We start from the raw sequence: 21,396 nt of genomic DNA on the forward strand, positions 1-21,396 counted from the left end.
CTAATGTGAACAAGAAATTTTTCCATGTTTTTCAATTAGGAAATTGTTCCTTGTTTCCCTATAACTTTCCTCAGAGCATAACTCTAGACCTAAAGGGAAACCAACTCAACAAAGCATTCCCTAATTCATTAAGCCAGCTTAAGCATGTTGAAGTTGTAGATCTCAACAACACCTTTACTAGTTTGTCTCATCTGCTAAAATAAAAGTTCCTAAAAGAATCACAACTAACATATATATAAATCATAGTCAAAGGAATGACATCAATTATTTCAGCACCATACCAATTAATTCAGCAACAACTTCATTATAAGGGGGTAGAGAAAGCGGTACAAAGAGTGATTTTGGCGGCGGCGGTGGTGGTGATGATAAATAATGTTGAAGAAGTCTGAATTTTGAAGATGGAATGAGAAAGAAATATAGATTTGAGATGAGATGATGATCGCAGATGAAAAAATATGGGAAAATTATGGATTTTTGGGATTAATCTCTTTTAATTTATTTATTTAATATTTTATTAATTAAAATAAATTTTAATAATATGATTTATTGAAATAAAATAAATAATAATGCCACATGTAATTGTAGTGTCCATGTGTCATCTGCCACATCATGAAAATTGACTCAAAATGAAGTGGGGGATCAAAAGTACAAAAAAAACTAAAATAGGGAGACTGAAAAATTGATTTTTGAAATAAGGGGACCAAAACTTCAAAAGATTAAAAATAAGGAGATCAAAAATTACTAAAAAAATTCTCCTAGGTCAAGAATAAATGACAAATTCTAGAAAATGAACAATTACATGAATCCTCTCCTAAGATATAGAAAGAAAAGTTATACCATAAAAATATTTAAGCTCAAATTCCTTACTAGTACACCTCACAAAAAGTGTATATTCAATTCATGAAGAGATTACTCAAAAGTCAAAACAAGTTGCTTGAGTGTACCAAAAACCAGCGTTATTATCACCATTGAAACGGGATAAAGAAACATTAAACACCAAACCAAAGATATACCAAATGAAACACAAGTGATAAAAACTAAGACCTAGAAAGAAAAAAATGGTGTAATAACAACACCAAAAGCTACAATTATTTGAAACCAAACTAACATCAACAGCAGAATTTACATGTCCATGCATCTAAATTTCATTAACTTCAATGTTTGGTTCCCTTAATTCCACAAACACTAAACTAAATCTAAATTAACCTCAACTAGCCAAAGCTATTATTTCAAACATAGCCACAAAATGATGATAAACATGTGATTGTAGCTAGCTAGGTAGGAGGGATCTTAATTCCTAACGTCTCCTTTGAGCAGTTGCCCTTCTAGCATTGAAAAAAGCAGCAGCAACAGGGACACCAAGGTAATTTTGAGCAGAGAAAGTTCGTGTGTTGAAGTGATCTCTTGAAAAAGGAGGAGTAATTGAGTGCTTCTTCCCCTTTTCTTGCTTGAAAAGGACAAATACATACCTGTGGATTCCTATATTAGGCTTTGGTTTTTCATAACTTGTCAGCTCTTTGCCTGTGTGTACACAAAATTAGAGAGCAAAAACAATGTAGGGTCAATTTCTTCCTCAATTTTTTCAACAACTCTATGATTAAAATACCTGTGGAGTACAGTATTTTTTTGGGTAAATGATCATTTACCCCCTGCAAAATAAGCAAATTTTTATTTACCCCTTTAAGCAGATTTTTTTTCTGTTTACCCCCAGCAAAACATAGATTCACTCATTTTGCCCCCCGTGTGTACAACAGGACATGTGAATGTGCAAATCTGTTGACATGGCTTGTACACGTGGAAAAAATAATTAATATTTATTTTTTATATTCCATGTCAGATAATATTTTTTTTTTTTAAAAATTCCTACAAAATAAAAAAAACGTATTTTCTTTTTTTTTTCCCCAAAAAAACCCTACAAATAATTTTTTTTTCCTACAAATTTTTTTAAAAAAATTCCTGCAAAAAAAATAATTTTTTTTTCCTACAAAGAATTTTAAAAAATTTCCAACAAAAAAAAAATGAATTTTCTTATTTTGCTCCCAAAATAAATATTTACTCCAAAATAAAGTTTATTTTCAAAATAAAAATTTTAAAGATTTATTTTCAAATCTTTTTGAATTAAAAAAAACATGATCTTTATTTTTTAAAAACACAACATTATTTTTTTGTTAATCTCTTTGAATTAAAAAAAATAGAAAAAGAAGTTTTATTCGTGTTTTCCTCTTATACCAAAATCATTTTCCCTAGAACTAGAAAAATAGAAGGAAGCACAAGACAATAACGAAGTAGAAGACGATTTCGGTGATTGAAAAAGACGACGAAGAATATGATCACGACGGTGGAAGCAAACCGGTGAAGATTCTGTTTTTTTTTAAATCAAAAAGATTTGAAAATAAATTTTTAAAATCTTTATTTTGAAAATAAACTTTATTTAGGAGAAAAATATGAAAATTCGTTTTTTTATTTTAGGAAAAAAATAATAATTTTGTACGAAAAAAAACTATTTGTAGGAATTTTTTAAAATTTTGTAGGGAATTTTTTTTTATTTGTAGGATTTTCTTTTAATTTTGGAAAAAAAATTCGTTTTATTAATTTTGTAGGAAAAAAAATTTAACTTTTTTTTTGAAAAAAATATTATCTGACGTGGAATTTAAAAATAAATATAAATGTTTTTTTTCCACGTGTACAAGCCACATCAGCAAATTTGCACAATCACATGTCCTGTTGTACACACAGGGGGCAAAATGAGTGAATCTATTTTTTTGTAGGGGGATAAACAGAAAAAAAAATCTGCATAGGGGGGTAAACGAAAATTTGCTTATTTTACGAGAGGGTAAATGATCATTTACCCTATTTTTTTTTTAGTATATCAACAAATCTATGTAATGTAACCTACCAAATGTGGAATCTGTGGTCCCTGGAATGTCGGTCACCATCCTGCAAAAGGACATTTAACTAAATATGAATATTCTTAATTAATTGGAAAATCTTATGTTAGTATATTCTAATGATTCGAATGTACACCAATACATTATGTCGATAAATTTATAAGTAAATGAATATATTTTGAAAAAAACTTTTTATTCGTCATTTAAAAAATTATAATAACTGAATATTATTAATTAAAACTGTCAAAAAATAAATTTTGATATTTTTTTAATTTGTATTGGTCATTATAGTGAATATTAAAAAAAATTATTAAAAAATCTAAGAATTAGTGTAATGCTTATAAACAACAAAATTATGTTTTTTCTTGTGAAATTATTATCTCTAAAATACAATAGTCGACAAATAATTTTTTGACTCATAAAATAATTTGTTAATTTATTAATTTAATGATTTTTCTTTTTTGGCAATATTAATTTAATGATTTTTTTTTCTTTTTTGACAATATTAATTTAATGATTTTATATACCAGTATATTTAAATTTTCAAATGTACAATAGAAGCTCGCTTAATATTTTCTTGTAAGTTTTCTTATTTTTATATTTTTTTCGTTTTTATGAATGGTTATTACTTATTACTAGTTTTTATTTTATTTTTTATATAGATGCTGGTTATTACTAGTTAGAATATGCAGAGAGGTTGTCGATAGATATTTGACCAAATAGAATTATCCACTTCTTATGCAACATATCAATAAAATACCCCTAAAGGAGATTATGTTAAGCAGGGTAAAAAGGGTTTCCCATTCGAGATGAGGAATTCAAACTAATAGTTCCACAATTTTTTTTTGTACATGTGATTGCCTGATAATGAACGAAGAATATTAATATATTATATTTCTTTTTGAAGCAATGTTATATATTTTTTTGATATAATATATATTAATTAGGTTTTTAAAAAAATATTACACCTTTCAATTTTTATTTAGGGACTAATATATCAAATACTAATAGTTATTTTTTAGGAGAATGTTAATTTGTGACCTTAAGACACATGTTAAGGAAGCAAAAATAGAAATTATTAAATGCTAATTTGTGCATTTTGACTTTTGTAGCATTAAATTTTTTTATATCATTAAATGTTAAATTTCTATTTTAGTATATCTTAACGGGCACATGTTAACAAGACCCAATAATCAAATAGGAGGACCGGACTGTTTAGTCGAAACGTCTTAAAAAGTTGTAAAAGAAATATTTTACGACATGTGTAGAAATATTTCAAGACATGTGTAGAATATTTAGAACAGAATAAAGATATGGAGGTCCCGTCCAAAAAAAAAAATATGGGGATAACAATGGTAACAAAAAAAAAAAGTCATCATCACATTCATGACCAACCCTGTTATCCAAGATTCTAAAATAGTTATTAACAATTATCATACCTAGCTCTTATATTCAAGCACTATCCAATATACTGCTTTGAACTTTATTGGAGATATGACCCTAAGTTTCCAGATTAATATACCCATCAACGTTTTTTCTAATCTTTTATATTATAAGCTTGTATATACAAACAAACTCTAAACCCTAATTTGTTTCCCCTGTTTTCCCTCCATTTTATCTTGCAATTTTTATTAAAAAATAATACAATTTTGTCTTAACTAGAATTCGAACCCGCAACCCTTCAATGAAAGGCAATATTTCCAACCATTATGGCAAGTATACCAATTGTGATTAAAATTATGTGCAATAATTGATAAACACCATCAATTTTAAAAGTATATCATATCAAAATTATTGTTGACTATATTATTCATCACGAAATATTTTTATGTCTTTCCTGATCAATGATTTTTTTTTTCTACCGGATCATAAATTTAGAGAATAATTATCATGTGAGATTTGGAAAGTTTTTTTTTTTTGACGCAAAGATTTGGAAAGTTATTATTACGTGTAATTTGGAAAGTTATTATCAAACTCAATTCTACTAAATCAATTTTTTTTTGCAACACAATCATAGTCATGTCACTAATCACATTCATTATTTTGTTTTTAATATTGCAGATTTAATATTAACCGATGATCAATTGATATAATATGCACTAGCAGATCAATTGTGATTTAAATTATGTCCACAAAGTGTTAAGCTCCATCAACTTTCATAGGAAAGATTTCATACGACAATTAAGCACCATCAATTTTCATTGCACAATTTAAACAATTAAAAACTGATAATCTCTTATATTATAAGCTTGCTAACATAAGCTAACCCTAAACCAAATTTTTTTCCCCTCATTTTCTCTTTCTTTTTATTGCAGCTTTATATTAAAAATATACAGATTTATCATCGAACCTGCATCTCTTACTTACAATAAAACCTTTCAACCGCTAAAACATGTGCTTCAATTATGAAAAAAATTTAGGAATCCTAATATGTTAACCCTGTTTTCAATAAATTTGAACGGCGGAATTAATCACAATTTTTATTTATTTATGGATGTCTACTTAAGTTTATGTTCTTGATTACGTCTTTAATTTTTTTTTAACCTTTAATTATCAACAATTTTTTAACCTTTAGTTATCAACAATTTTTTTTAATAAGTAAACAAAACGATGGGGTTCAAAAATTATTTAAAAAATATATAAAATATAAAATAAGCACATAAACAAATATAGAATAATTAGTCCATGAAATTCCCTATACTACTCTTATTGAAAATGCTCTTAGAATTTTTGTATTTTATTTTTTATTGTTACATATTATACCTAATTAGACCCATGCACCGCATGGGTCAAAGTTCTAGTTTACCGATAATTTAGAAGTATTTATCCATCAATTAATGAGAATAAATTATATACATGTGAAATAAAAATTAGTTATAAGTTAGTTATGAGTATCATATATAAATATACTTACGTGGCTTATTCTTATTAATCGTTGGACAAATACCATCAAATTATCAAAGGGTAAAACATGTGTCACCATAGATCAAAGGCAAAATTACACTACAAGGCCTTTATCTTATTTTTTTGTAACACTTTGGTCCTTTATCTTTTTTTGTAACACTTTGGTCCTTTATCTTTTATTTGTAACACTTTAGTCCTTTATTTTTTTTATTTGTAACACTTTAGTTCCTTTTTTGTAACAGTTTGGTCCTTTATTTTTTTTTTGTAACACTTTGGTCCTTATATAAAATAAGGACCAAAGTGTTACAAAAAAAAAAGATAAAGGACCAAATTGTTACAAAAAAAAGATAAAGGACCAAACTGTTACAAAAAAATAAGATAAAGGACCTGTAGTGTAATTTTGCCTAGATCAAATTACCAAAACACTAATAATCATGGTCAAACCCTTTCCATTCCTTACTCCAATGAAATAAACATCAAGTTTCATAAAAGTTGTTTGATCTAAATATAGTTCTAGTAGTTATTTTATCACACTTGCCAATTTGGTTCTTCTATTTTCAAATTCATGATTTTAGTCCCATATTTTTTTTCAAATATTTGTTCCTTTTCTCCACCATACATGTTGAGGCCTGATTTTAATAATTTGGTAAGTGAGACGTTTTTTGTGAAAATTCAATTTTATTATAATATTGGTAAGAAATTTTCACGGCCGTTTGCGATTGTGATGACTAATTTCTGTTAGAGAATCTGAGATACACAAGGTCGATTCTCTCCTTTTAACCGAGATTTTTTCCATATAAATGAGTTAATAATCGAACCTCTAACCATATATTTAAGAAGACGAAGACCCTTACAACTTGAATTAATTATTGTTGGTTCTATCTAACCAGTTTATCTATTATCTAACAATTTATTCATTAATCTATATCACAATAACAATGAGATTGATGTAAAATATGGTCTACATGGATTCTCACCTAAAATCATTAAAAAAATATTTTTAAAAACATTTTGACACATAAAAAAAAATTTAGTGGCCAAATTAGTGGACTTAAAAATAGAAAAATCAAAATCATAAATAAAGCTAAATGGGAGGGCCAAAACTTTATTTTAACCAAATTGTTTTCTAGAAAAATCATTTGAGCAAGTTTTCTAACAAATAAAAATATTTGTCTCATTTTGTCAAAAAAAAAAAATATTTGTCTCATGCAGTCAAAAAAATAATTATTTGTCTCATAATGAATACAATATTTTTTATGCAAAAAATTATCTAAATAGTACTATAGTCAAAAAAAAAAAAAATTAAATACCAGTGCAAGTGTTCTTTCATATAACGATCACTTGGGCCAGGAACATCCGGATCTATCATGATCTGTAGGAAAAGAAGAGATAATTAATTTTTTTTTTCTATTAATCTGTAGGAACATCACATGGAACATATACATCTGGAAAAAAAAAATTATGCCAACTAAAAATACACTTTTAAATAAAAATTACGTGTAATTTTTTTCTCTTATATATGAAAAAAAAAAAAAAAATTTAGAAATGTTAGTTGAAAAAAGTCCAACCCTTAAAAAAAGAGAAAAAATAATTTTTTTTACCCAATATATATAAATATATAATATATTACCAGTGTAAAGAGGGACCTCATGTCCCCTCCTCCAATCTGAATCCTTGGCTTGGTGGCAACTGTAGAAGGAAAGGGTACTTCATATCCATTAAAGATTTCTTTGTTGTTGTAAGTTACGGTCATTTTTATGGTTGGGGTGAAATCATCAATAACATCTCCTATCACTCCCCCAATAATTAGAGGATCTGAAGTGATACTTCCCATTGTAAGCAAAATATATTTTAATAAAGGAATAACAGAAAATGTACGAATACAATACAACAATTATTAGTGATGAATACTAGTAAGATGTGGAAAATGAGTACGAAGTATGAACTATATATAGCAAGCTACGTATTTATAAGTCTCTTGAGATAAAATTTCTTACTTGCAGTGAAAAATAAAGGAATTTCTACCGCCGTGAAAATGGGTCGGACTATTGGGCCGATCCATTACTCATGTATAGGTTAGGTCTCAAAAAAGTTCGAATTAAACAATTGGATCTTTTTGGGCTGGTTCACCACGCCTATATTTTTTATGGGCTGTGTTGGGTCGGTCCGTCGGATTTGTGGACTGGCCCACTAAAAAACTAATTTTTTTTTATATAAAAAAACAAAAAATAATTTTATTTTTGATGATCAATTTTATAAAAGAAAGCTTAAAGTGAAGTAACTTAAACTTAAGTGACTTTTAAATTAGACAAAAGACATGTCCAGAAACAAAGAAATCTCTCTCTAGTCTCTTCAGTTATGACTTCTGCTTCTCTCTAACAAAGTCACTTTTTCAAAGACTCACTTCTTCGAAGAAGACGACTATAAGATCAACTTTCACATTTTCGGATAGAGGTTAGATGTTTTCTCCATAGCACTGCTTTGTTTTCCTCGGATTTGAAGTTGAATAGTGTTCGATTTCCTCACCTTGCAATAATGGCTTGTAAAATTTTAAGCATTCCAATCACAAGTGGCTTATAAATCTTCACCTAGTATAGAAATTGCTTGCTCTCTGACACTCTGTGCATGCAAGCTCTCTTTTGTACACTTAATTGGTTGTATGAATTTGACGAAATTGGACCTTCTTGTAAGTTTAATTAATAATCCTTCTTGTAAGCTCTCTGACTTGTCATGTATTATGAATGTAGATATACCAGAAATAGAGGAAATACAATTGTATACAAAATCAAGTGTAAAAGAGACTTAGGCCGAGAAGTTACCTAATTTATAATTTACATTGGTTATGTATTTTGAATTTGTTAAGTTGGAAATTTAGTTTATAATGTAAAGTTGAACTTTATTAGCTTTAGCTTTAAGGGTGTTCTTCATGATTTATCATCCAAAAATACACTATAATTTTGGATGGATATTTTTGTAGTATTTATTATCTCATGAAATCACGACACTCACGTATTCGATGGATAATAATTTGTATGATATATAGTTTTATTGTCAATTGCATCTCTTTTTTAAAATAAAAAATATTAAAATTAGTCGGGTCGGCCCATTGCAAATCAGGCTTGACCCAATTCAACAGCCTATGAAGCTAACAAGCCTACCCACTTAAGCCCCATATGTGTTGGTCCCCTGAAACGACCCACTTGACAACTATACCTGTGTCGTAGGGATTTCACATAATTTTACATTGTAGCTAATTTTAACTGTTTATTTTAGATCCAACGGTTTTATATTATAAATTCAGTTCCATGCACAAATTTAATTAAACTCGGCCAATATAATTAATTTATGATTGAACGGTTCATATCTATCACAACCTCTTGTGTATTAGAAGAAAATCCAATTTATGAAAACATGAATGTAAAAGAAAGTAGTTGAATTCAATTGATTAATAAGCATGAAGTGCTCTACAATCTACATACATGTTTTTATAGGCTTTGTATAAAAGAGTGTGGTTCAAGTGGTGTATGACACACCTATCATGAACAATGCAATGAATATGAATTTTATAAAATTCAACGTTAGACTGAAAGTTTATACTTTCTCTGATTTTATATATAAGAAAACTTTTACTTTCTAAATTCATTGGAAAATTATGTATCTAGATTGTAGACAATATAATAGTTTAAATACATCATTTCTATAATGAATTTATAAAGTAAAAGTTTTCTTATATATAGGTCTTGAGGGAGTATCATATAGATAATTTTCATAATATTATTTATTAATAGTTTAATAGTGTTGTATTTTTTTTAAAAAAAAAAGTTTATATACATATATATTATGCATGTATGAGGTGGAGTACATGTACTAAGTTACTCACACTCGCACTCATACCCATTTATTATTTTTAATTTAACCCTTATGTAAAAAAAAATGATTCCCCCTCATAATAATGTGAAAAAATTTACAGAAGAATAAATCTTCACATTATAAGAGGGAATAAAAAAAATAGGTTAAGTAAATAAATTGAAAAACATCATATTATATAGGATTAATAAGTGTTTACCTCTATTTCCTCAAAAATAAAAAAATAAAAAAATAAGTGTTTACTATCTTATAATATTAACGAATTTTAATTTAATCCCCTGCAGAAAAAAAAAATTCATTCCCCCTCATAATAATGTGAAAAAATTTATAGAAAGATAAATCTTCACATTATAAGATGAAATCGAAAAAAAAAAATTACAGAAATTCGCTAATATTGCAAGGAGTAAATACCTAGAAATCCTATTAATTTCATGAACTTTGATGAACTGTTACCTTGATTCAGGGGCGGGCCTCTTCAAGGCTTGGTGTGGCGTGGCTATAGCCACACCAGCCCAGCCCAATTTTTTTCTTCTAAAAATAAATAAATAAATATTTTATAAATAATTTTAAGTTATTTTGTATATATATTCGTACAAATATTAATGTAAATATTAGTTTAGAGTTTATTATTGATGACTGTAAGCCCCTCGTACATATATTAGTTTAAGTATTAGTGCAAATATTAGTTTCTAGTCTATTATTGATGAATATGGAAAGTATTATTTTAAGCTATATATAGTTTAATTTTATAACAGTTAACTTTAACTTTGTTTGGCGAAAAAAGGTGAATAACTAATTGAGTTTGTAGTATTAGGTAAAATTACCAATTCAACTGAAATATAAATATGTAATGACATAATTAATATTTAATTTTTTGAAGTAAGATAATATGAGTAAAATTGAAATAAAAATTAATAAGTTATAAACTAATTGAATTAGTTTATCAAAATAAACTATATGCTAGTATAATATTGTGTTCTATATATTTTGGTCCAAGGTAGGATCTTGTGAGACTCTAACAATAGTAATATGCATGATTTAACAATTATAATTTTTTTTTATTCGAATATAAATTTTGTGGTTTTATTTTTTATGTTTGTTTTTTTAAAAAGAAATTTTATAGTTCGTTGATTTGTTGTTATTTTTTTGGATATACATATTGTATTAGTAAATCTCATAAATTATTTCTTGTTCTACTGAATTATTAATAATTTTTTTTTGAGTAGTGCCTAAAATTTTAGCCCCACCAATTATTTGTGTCCGCCCCTGTGTTGACTCATTGCGACTAGTCCCGGACTCTCAATTGGATGGGACTATACGTGTAGTTCTGTAGATAAAAGATTAGAAAATGGATTATAATATTAAATTTTGGCTAAAATAATGTCCTTTTGCAGTATGGTGTGAAAGACATTCCACAGGCACAGCAGATTCCACATTTGGTAGGTTACATTGATCTATTGATATACTCCAAAATATAAAGTTGCATATGGAACAGAACAACTTAATCGTGTACTTGTTGGAGAAAAAGAAAGAAACCGACCCCTACATTGTTTTTCTCCACTCCAATTTTCGTATACAGGAAAAGAGTTGACAAGCTATGAAAAACCAAAGCCTAATATAGGGATCCACATGTATGTGTTTGTCTTTTTCAACTAAAAAAAGGGAAGAAGCACTCGATTACTCTTCCTTTTTCAAGGGATCACTTCACCTACGCAATTCTAATATGCACAAGTGCATCATGATTCATGTCTTTTATAGTGCATAAGTTTTTGATATCATTATAATGAATACGAATTTTACAAAATTCACCGTTGGATAGATAGTTTATATCATATAGATCATCCATGTCAAATTTTAAAGAAATTGAAAATCATATGATATGTCATTCAGACCCATCAATATTAACGGTTTTTATTAAATACCGTTAATTTTGATGGATCTCAATGACATGTATATCATATGATTTTCAATTTCTTTAAAATTTGACACGACTGATCTATATGATACAAATTTTCAATCCAACCGTAGATTTTGTAAAATTCGTATTCGTTATAAAAATATTATTAATTTGTACATCATAAAAAACTTGATGCACTTGTTCATATTAGCCAAAACCTCATATCATCATATCTATTTGTGGCTATGTTTGAACTAACAGCTTTAACTAGCTGAGGTTAGTTTAGGTTTAGTTTAATTTATATCAGGTTAATAAGTGTTTTAACCTGATATATTTGAATAAGTTTTGTTTTACTAATATTTTTTTTATGCTTTACTCCTCTGTAATTTAAAGATTTCAATTCATATTCTTAAACTCTGAACACACGTGTTGTTGGCATATGACAGTACATTTTTTATACGCGGCATGCCAACTTATCATTTTTAAAAAAAAAATTCTATTTGGGAATTTCATCACTAAATAATGTTTTAAAAAATATAAAATAAAAAAATAAACAAAAAAGTTAGTTTGGTTTCAAACAATTGTACCTTTTGGTGTGTTATTACACCATGTTTTTCTATTACTAGGGTTTTTTTTTTTTTGACACATTAGGGGTTTAGTTTTTATCACTTGTGTTTCATATATGTTTTGTTTGGCATTTATGCATTCTTTCTGGTGTTTCAATGGAGTTCCATGGTGAATATATATAGAAGGTACAAATCACAGTTTCAAAGTGGACCAACATTATATTTCTTTCGTGACAAAATACAAATAAAATTTACTTCTAAGTTCATTGTTTTTATCTGAATTCATAATTTTTTACTAACAAAAATAATGTCTTTATAAGCTGTTTATTCATAAGTTACCTCGAAAAACTTATAATAATATATAAAAACTTATTTATGTATATAAGTTCTTTCACATAAGCTAAAAAATAAGCCAATCTAAACGAGCTCAAAATCATTCACACTATTTTTAATTATTTTTTATTTTTTTATTCCAGCTTAGAGGATTCTAATCTACAAATACAACGTTTTGTAGATAAAGTAATTCATCTCAAGTATTTTAAATAAGGGTATGCTAATTAGTGCATTCGGCCGATGTACTAGTTCTAGAAAAGGTCAATTTTGTATTGAAAATAATATTGTTTATTAACTACACAAGTTCTAAAATTGTTTGTAAAACAAATTCTAAAATTATTATACTATATTTGGTATTCTTAACCAGTACTCCCTCCGATCTTAATTATAAGAAAATATTCATTTTTTAGATACATTGAAAATTTGATGAATCTAGTTCATATTATTATCTAGATACATCAAACTTTTAATGTATCTGACTCCAGCGAGAACACTATCTTATTACGAGAAATGAGAATAATCAATATTATCTGTGAGATATAAATCAATGGCTGTGAGCCTTAATTACCATATTTCTTCCTTATTTTATTTAATACAAATCAATTTTTTATTACTTACACAAATAAATCATTTCTAATCATCTCTTTGAATCCCGTCTTAGTGTGGTGTATTTTTGTTTTTTCGTCTTAATGCGGAGTATTATTGTTCCGTCTTGGTGCGACGTTTATTTGTTTCAGGTTGTAGAATTAAATTTGGTCAAGTGCAGATCCAATCAACGACTTTGGTGTCATAAACACTACAGATCCGAAAGCATGAATATTTCAGACATAAGTGGTTAATGAGCTCCTCATAGGAAAAATTGTTCGAACTTGAATTCAGTTTCTGGAAATAATTCTTCGTGAGACTTTACTTATTTTACGGCTAAATTTTGGATTATCGGGGTCTCATTCCTTTGAGAATCACAGGATTAATAAAAAAAAAAATAGTGATTATTTATTACTACATTTTTCACAATTTAGGAACTAAATTAAATTAGGGGGCTGCTAACTTAGACCCAGTTGGGTCTAAGTTAGCAAGGTGCACCTTTTCAGTTGGACAAAAATACCCATTCTTTTTAATTAATTAACCAAATTACCATCAATGGACGCGGATCCAGTGTCGCGCGCGTACCGCAGGACCATGGTTACAAACCGTTGATTTCCATCAGACAGCCAAGATCTGATCTCATCAAGACTGTCTGATCAATCAGACAGCCCAGATCATCCGAATCCATCAGATTCCAGCGCGTGCACCACACTGGATTACACCCTGGAGAGAGAAGAATCTACTTTTTAAAAGCAGGACACGTGTCGCTGTCTGATCGGCTGGGCGTGATTTTTTTCCATTTAATACTTTGAACTCAATTATTTCGTTGTAAATTAATTTTTTTTTTTTTTTATACCAAAATTCATAATTTTTTTTTCTCTACAAATAGAGACTTGGTTCGTTTGATTTGGACACAGAAACAAAAACCCAATTTTTCAATACCTTAATCTCATTTTTCACTACCTTACATCAACTCACTGAAACCATTCTACCAGCAAAATGATTTCAGATTACAACTCTCTGAAACCATTGTACCAGATAAATGGTTTCAGAAGCAAACACAATTAATAAATTACTCACTGAAACCATTCTACCAGTAAAATGGTTTCAGAATACAACTATGTGCAACCATTCTACAAGCTAAATGGTTTCAGAAGCAAATAACTAATAATCAACTTACTGAAACCATTCTACCAGCAAAATGGTTTCAGATTACAACTCTCTGAAACCATTGTACCAGATAAATGGTTTCAGAAGCAAACACAATTAATAAATTACTCATTGAAACCATTCTACCAGTAAAATGGTTTCAGAATACAACTATGTGCAACCATTCTACCAGTAAAATGGTTTCAGAAGCAAACATTAGTTTTTAATTACCGTTTTATCTCATTTAATTAACTAAAAATAGTTTCAGGTCTCCAAAAATTTCATAAAATATACCAAACGTTCCAGAATATTATCTACTATTTTCCTGGTATAATGGTTTCAGTGAGTTGGTTGAGTGGTGCGTGTTAAATTACAACATACAAGTAACGTATTTAGTAGACAAAAAATGAGATTAAGGTAGTGAAAAATTGCATTTTTTTTTCGGTGTCCAAATCAAACGAACCAAGTCTCTATTTGTAGAAAAAAAAAATTATGAATTTTGGTATAAAAAAAAAAATAAAAAATTAATTTACAACGAAATAATTGAGTTCAAAGTATTAAATGAACAAAAATCACGTCCAGCCAACCATTGTGTGACACGTGTCCTACTTTTAAAAAGCAAATTTTTCTCTCTCCAGGGTGTAATCCAGTGTGGCGCACGCGCTGGAATCTGATGGATCAGGATGATCTGGGCTGTCGGATTGATCAGACAGTCTTGATGAGATCAGATCTTGGCTGTCTGATGGAAATCAACGGTCTGTAACCATGGTCCTTCGGTACGCGCGCGACACTGGATCCGCGTCCATTGATGGGTATTTTGGTTAATTAATTAAAAAGAATGGGTATTTTGGTCCAATTGAAAAGGTGCACCTTGCTAACTTAGACCTAACTAGGGTCTAAGTTAGAAAACCCCATTAAATTATGTCGAAAAAAAAAAAAAGACTAAATTAAATGTTTACTTGAATTGAATTGAAGTATACTAAAAACGAAAAGTGGTGTTTAGGAACTAATCGTCGTCCGGTCCACACTCCACATAGAATAATCTCCGTATCTGATCTCATATACTTATAGATCTGTCTCTGTTTTTACCGTCGCATAAACCTTTCAACTCTCTGTGGCCCCATTCTTCTACAATGGCCACTGGAGTTAACAGAAAGATTTCCGCAGCATCAGCTCGTTCTCACACCAGGAGAGCCAACAAATCATCTTCTTTTCAGCTTCCTTCAGGTGGGTCTTCTCTCTTTCACACTCTTTTCTTCTTTCTTCATCAAAGTTTCAATTTTTGCATCGTTTTCATCATTTTTTAAGTCTAAATTTTAATGGGTCGTGCTTTAGCTTTAGAATTGAGGTTAGTATCCCACATAATTGCAATCCTTTGATCCATACTAACTGAATCAAACCAAGTTTTACCTGCTCAAGTGGGTAGCAAACTTTAGTTAAAGTCGAATCGATTGGGAGAATCTAAGTTCAATTCCTGACTGAAACAATAATTGGCTAGACTTTACTTACCCAGTGGTCAAACTCTAGATCACTAGGGTCTTTACCCCTAGCAATCAAAGGGTCAAGACCTCAAAGTTTTACACATGTTAAGGTTGAATCAATCAGGAGAATCTAAATTTTTATTTTTTTGGGCTTTCACCACCAGTTTAATCTGTTTCTGGAGTTAGTTCTGACATCTAGTGGTTCCAGCCCCCTCCTGAATTAGGAGAATCCAAGTTTGATTCATGGCTGAAACAATTATTTAATTCTTTGTCAAACTCTACATTACAAGGACTCTTTCCCCTCAGAATCATAGGGTTAAGACCCCAAAGTTTACTTGTGTTCAGCATAAGCTAATTATTAAGTTGTATTTTGATATTGACTTATGGACTATACACCATAGTTTATGGTTTAAATTGTATTTATGCGTCTTTTAATTTGGCATTACATTACAAGTTCTCAGGAATACTTAGAACAACACTGGCAGTGTTGTTTATTGGATTTCTAGCATGGGCTTATCAAGCTGCTCAACCTCCTCCTCCCAAGATATGTGGCTCTCCAGATGGACCACCTATAACGGCTCCAAGAATCAAACTAAGAGATGGAAGACATTTGGCATACAAAGAGCACGGTGTTCCAAAAGACGAAGCAAAGTATAAAATCATCTTTATCCATGGTATCAACAGTTGCAGACATGACGCTGTGGTTGCCGAAACTCTATCACCTGTAATTTTCTATATTTCTTTTTTCTTCTGTCTATTATAGCATTCTCAGATTTCTTCGTGATTTGTATAATTATATATAATGCGAGGTTTTTCAGGATATTGTTAAGGAATTGGGGATCTACGTTGTATCTTTCGACAGACCTGGCTATGGAGAAAGTGATCCTGATCCAAATCGTACGTTAAAGAGCATTGCTTTGGATATCGAGGAGCTTGCTGATCAGCTGGGATTGGGATCCAAATTCTACGTGATTGGTTTTTCCATGGGTGGACAAATTGCTTGGAATTGCCTTAAGTATATTCCTCACAGGTATGATTGAAGTCATGTTTGAATTGACTTATTTGTGACACTGTTTGAGAGAGCTTATGCAAACAGTTTATGACATGTCCATAAGCACTCTAGGATAGCTTATGAAAACAATTTGACTTTATTTTATCTTTTGCTATAGTAATAGCTTATATATAAGTGTCAGATTTTATATTTGGCCTAACTCATCCTCACAAAACCGGCTTGTAAGGTGAGGGTTGCCCAAGCTATATAAACGTTACACAGGCCATATCTCTTAGCAATGTGGGACTAAATCCACCCCTTCACACCCAACACAATGAAGGTGTTGGAGGCTGCAATGAAGGCAACCCAAATGCCGCAATTAGGCGGATGGGGGCGGACCGCAATGAAGGCGGAATTTCCAACACACCCCCTCACGCTCGGGCCCAATGGGCCTGAAGCGTGGACGATGCGGGAAGCCCAACAATAGATCTAGGATAGGCTCTGATACCATGTCAAATTTTATATTGGGCCTAACTCATCCTTACAAAACCGGCTTGTAAAGTGAGGGTTGCCAAAGCTATATAAACGCTACACAGGCCATATCTCTTAGCAATGTGGGACTAAATCCACCCCTTCACACCCAACACAATGAAGGTGTTGGAGGCTGCAATGAAGGCAACCCAAATGCCGCAATTAGGCGGATGGGGGCGGACCGCAATGAAGGCGGAATATCCAACACACCCCCTCACGTTCAGGCCCATGTCAGATTTTATATTTGGCCTAACTCATCCTCACAAAACCGGCTTGTAAGGTGAGGGTTGCCAAAGCTATATAAACACTACACAGGTCATATCTCTTTGCAATGTGGGACTAAATCCACCCCTTCACACCCAACACAATGAAGGTGTTGGAGGCTGCAATGAAGGCAACCCAAACGCCGCAATTAGGCGGATGGGGGCGGACCGCAATGAAGGCGGAATATCCAACACACCCCCTCACGTTCAGGCCCAATGGGCCTGAAGCGTGGACGATGCGGGAAGCCCAGCAATAGATCTAAGATAGTCTCTGATACCATATTAGAATTTATGAGGCCTATACTCAACCACAAAAGCTAGCTTGAGAGTTGAGGTTTGCACTACACTTATAAAGGCTATCTTTGCCATATCTCTAGCCAATGTGGGACTTCTAACACACCCCCTCACGTCCAGAACTGAACAAGCTGGAACGTGGGATCAACAACAACGGGTGGCCCGAATATGGGAGGTCTCCACAACAAACAACAAATGGATCTAGGATAGGCTCTGATACCATGTCAGATTTTATATTTGGCCTAACTCATCCTCACAAAACCGGCTTGTAAGGTGAGGGTTGCCCAAGCTATATAAACGTTACACAGGCCATATCTCTTAGCAATGTGGGACTAAATCCACCCCTTCACACCCAACACAATGAAGGTGTTGGAGGCTGCAATGAAGGCAACCCAAATGCCGCAATTAGGCGGATGGGGGCGGACCGCAATGAAGGCGGAATTTCCAACACACCCCCTCACGCTCGGGCCCAATGGGCCTGAAGCGTGGACGATGCGGGAAGCCCAACAATAGATCTAGGATAGGCTCTGATACCATGTCAGATTTTATATTTGGCCTAACTCATCCTCACAAAACCGGCTTGTAAGGTGACGGTTGCCCAAGCTATATAAACGTTACACAGGCCATATCTCTTAGCAATGTGGGACTAAATCCACCCCTTCACACCCAACACAATGAAGGTGTTGGAGGCTGCAATGAAGGCAACCCAAATGCCGCAATTAGGCGGATGGGGGCGGACCGCAATGAAGGCGGAATTTCCAACAATAAGCACTTAATATAAGTTGTTAGTTTTGTCCAAACAGGCCTATTCAGTTTATTTATAGTTTTGTTCTGTTGAGTGTTGACACTCAATTATATCACTACTATTTCTTTCTTGTTTTGTGTATACCTTTTTATTTCTCTCAACATTGACAGGTTGGCAGGTGTAGCGCTCTTAGCCCCAGTCGTCAACTACTGGTGGCCTGATCTTCCTGCAAACTTAACTGCAGAAGTCTATTCCAAAATAAAATTAGAAGACCAATGGGCACTTCGTGTTGCTCACTACACGCCATGGCTAACGTACTGGTGGAACACGCAGAGATGGTTCCCTATTTGTAGCGTAATTGCTCGTAGTCCAGATAATTTTTCAAAACAAGACAAAGAGCTGTTATCTAAGTTGTTGAATCATAAAGAGAATTATGCGGTAAGTATCATGCTTTTAGGTTATTACAAAATTGGATTTTTTTTTTCTTCTTCTTTTCTTTCTATTCTGGATGCAATGCATGGAGTTATTTAGCTGATAGTTTGTATTTGTTAAATTGATAAAAGTTGATTTAAAATTTTGTTGGTGATTATAAGAACTCACATTGACTGCACACAATCAGTTTGTGTTTTTAGTTTTTTAAACTGTTTAAAGCTACAAATGGATGTCTTCCATTTTTGAAGTCATTCATGAACAACTTTCACTACTTAGGACGTTTTTGTATTGACTTATTTGAGCTTGTCTACTGAATTAAGCACTTGTGAGACTATTTTTGAGAACTTATGAAAACAACTTATGACACGTCCATAAGCTCTCCAGAATAGTTTATGAAAATTGAAAACAACGAATGACCTATTTGAAAACAATTTGACTTTATTTGATCTTTTGTTATATAAATAGCTTATACATAAGCACTCATATGATAAGTGTTTATGCTATAGGATCTTAATTTAGTTGTTTATCCTTGTTATTCTTAATTTGTTATGTATTGAGAGTTTTATTTGTAATCATGTTATGTATTGTTGTTTATAATGGAATGGAGTGGAGCGGAATAGAGTGGAGCGGAATAGAGTGGAGTGGAATGAGATGGAGCGGAATGGAATAAATCTTCCATTCCATTGTTTGGATATTTTAAAAAGGAGAGGAACAAAATTGAAGGTAAGTGGTGGTATGGGATAAATTTATTCCATCCTATTCCATTATTATTTTACAAATCCAAACAATGGAACATTATTCTATTCCATCCCTTTCCATTCCATTCCATTTTATTCCATCAATCCAAACATAGCCTTAAGGTCCATTCATAGCTTAAAGAAAAAGAAAAAAAAAACTTTTGGAATTAATCACCACAATTGTTTGTCTTAGTTACAAATATTATATGATAAATAATAATACACAAAATAGTAGGGAAATGTAAACTATGATTGTTAATGCATTTTTCTTTCTCAGTTTTGATGAAGGAGAAGATGCAACTTTTGTAGGCAAATATTAACTTCTTCATAATACCTTCTTTCCTCTTCCATGGATTATCGGGAAAAAATCCTTAAAAATCATTGGTCAAGAATTTTAAATATTAAGGTTATAGTCTGTGTCTTAGTGATTGGTATGAATACTGAATAGGATATTTGACGATTACACTTGTATAATTTTTTTCCGTATTTTATTTTAATGCATTTTGTGACAACGAAAAGATTAGCCACTGAAATATCTATATATATATACGGATCTGGATTGAGTGCAGTCGGCACCCCTTGACTGCATGCAGTCAGCAAGACCATGTTCGTTTGATCAAAGATCGAACGGTTTAAATTTGAGGGTCAGAATTTATATATTTTAAAAAATTGAAACTGTATTAAAATCTGAGCCGTTCAATGTTGATTGGATGGCTACGATTTTGTTAGACCAATGCTGCTTTGACTTGGTTAGCTCGGCATAATGAGTGAATCAATCTTCATAGTGTATCTTGTGTTTATTGATTTTCCCTCGCATCCACGGATAACTGCCTGATAAGACCAATTTCGTACTATCTCAATTCTCACTTAATTTCATAACTTTTTATTTTGCTTCAACAGGCGCAGGTAAGACAGCAAGGTGTACATGAAAGCATCCACCGTGACATAAATATTGGATTTGGAAGCTGGGAATATACTCCATTGGATCTTCAAAATCCATTCCCAAACAATGAAGGTTCTGTTCATCTTTGGCAAGGTGATGATGATTTGTTGGTTCCTGTTACACTACAACGATGCATTGCAGAAAACCTTCCATGGATTCACTATCACGAACTTCCAGGTTCTGGCCATATCTTCCCTCACTTGGATGGTATGAGTGAGGCTATCATTAAGTCACTTTTAGGTGTGAAGTAGTGTTTTGTATCCGTCGCCGGCTATCTCGGGTCAGCTTCAGCATTTATTATCCGCGTTTCGGAGAATTCAAACTGAAGATCACACACAATACATATGCTGAATTTTGAGCAACTTTGACTGTAGGATGGATCTAGTTACTTGATAATTGCATATGCGCATTGTTCTTGTGTTTTAAAATTTAAAAGAAGCTGGCATGTTTTGTTATTTATAAGATGTATTTGATGATAGCTACTACATGAATGCATTTTGTGGAGGATAATTTGTCTAAGGCCCATTTGGATCGACTTATTTTTGAGTTTATGCAACTTATACAAATAAATAAACTTTTATGTATAATTTATAAGTTTGTTAAGGTATTTTATGAAGATAAAAATTTTACTAGCGAAAACTTATGAATTAACATAAAAACTTATTTATTTGCATAAGCTATTTTTCCTAACCTCAAACATAACTTAATCCAAAGAGGCCCTGAATACGGTTTGATTTCACTCTTTTTGAGCTTTTTATTTTCCTAGGTTGTGGGTGCTTTAAACTTTTTG

The 21,396-nt window shown here is 31.2% G+C and overlaps 2 protein-coding genes across 2 annotated transcripts; one reads left to right on the forward strand and one right to left on the reverse strand.

Moving 5' to 3' along the window:
- Positions 1-950: 950 nt before the first annotated feature.
- Positions 951-7,716, reverse strand: LOC123903225 (CEN-like protein 4). Its single transcript, XM_045953160.1, has 4 exons — positions 7,423-7,716; positions 7,103-7,164; positions 2,897-2,937; positions 951-1,521 (listed from the first exon to the last, which is right to left on the reverse strand). The coding sequence occupies exons 1-4, from the start codon at positions 7,624-7,626 to the stop codon at positions 1,298-1,300; spliced, it is 531 nt and encodes a 176-aa protein (XP_045809116.1). The 5' UTR covers positions 7,627-7,716; the 3' UTR covers positions 951-1,297.
- Positions 7,717-15,138: 7,422 nt separating this feature from the next.
- LOC123903227 lies at positions 15,139-21,116 on the forward strand. Its single transcript, XM_045953164.1, has 5 exons — positions 15,139-15,416; positions 16,132-16,394; positions 16,489-16,700; positions 18,665-18,932; positions 20,564-21,116. The coding sequence occupies exons 1-5, from the start codon at positions 15,323-15,325 to the stop codon at positions 20,855-20,857; spliced, it is 1,131 nt and encodes a 376-aa protein (XP_045809120.1). The 5' UTR covers positions 15,139-15,322; the 3' UTR covers positions 20,858-21,116.
- The last annotated feature ends 280 nt before the right edge of the window (positions 21,117-21,396 follow it).

Source organism: Trifolium pratense, linkage group LG1 (assembly GCF_020283565.1).
Source record: "Trifolium pratense cultivar HEN17-A07 linkage group LG1, ARS_RC_1.1, whole genome shotgun sequence".
NCBI lineage: Eukaryota > Viridiplantae > Streptophyta > Magnoliopsida > Fabales > Fabaceae > Trifolium > Trifolium pratense.

Excerpts from the sequence above, each read along its gene's own strand:
- LOC123903225 (XM_045953160.1), bottom strand. The coding sequence starts at position 7,626 with ATGGGAAGTATCACTTCAGATCCTCTAATTATTGGGGGAGTGATAGGA. Across the intron at positions 2,938-7,102 it reads ATGAAAGAACACTTGCACTG|GATGGTGACCGACATTCCAG; the intron begins GTATTTAATTTT and ends GTCCTTTTGCAG. Across the intron at positions 1,522-2,896 it reads GACCACAGATTCCACATTTG|GCAAAGAGCTGACAAGTTAT; the intron begins GTAGGTTACATT and ends GTGTACACACAG.
- LOC123903227 (XM_045953164.1), top strand. The coding sequence starts at position 15,323 with ATGGCCACTGGAGTTAACAGAAAGATTTCCGCAGCATCAGCTCGTTCT. Across the intron at positions 16,395-16,488 it reads TTGCCGAAACTCTATCACCT|GATATTGTTAAGGAATTGGG; the intron begins GTAATTTTCTAT and ends GAGGTTTTTCAG. Across the intron at positions 16,701-18,664 it reads CTTAAGTATATTCCTCACAG|GTTGGCAGGTGTAGCGCTCT; the intron begins GTATGATTGAAG and ends CAACATTGACAG.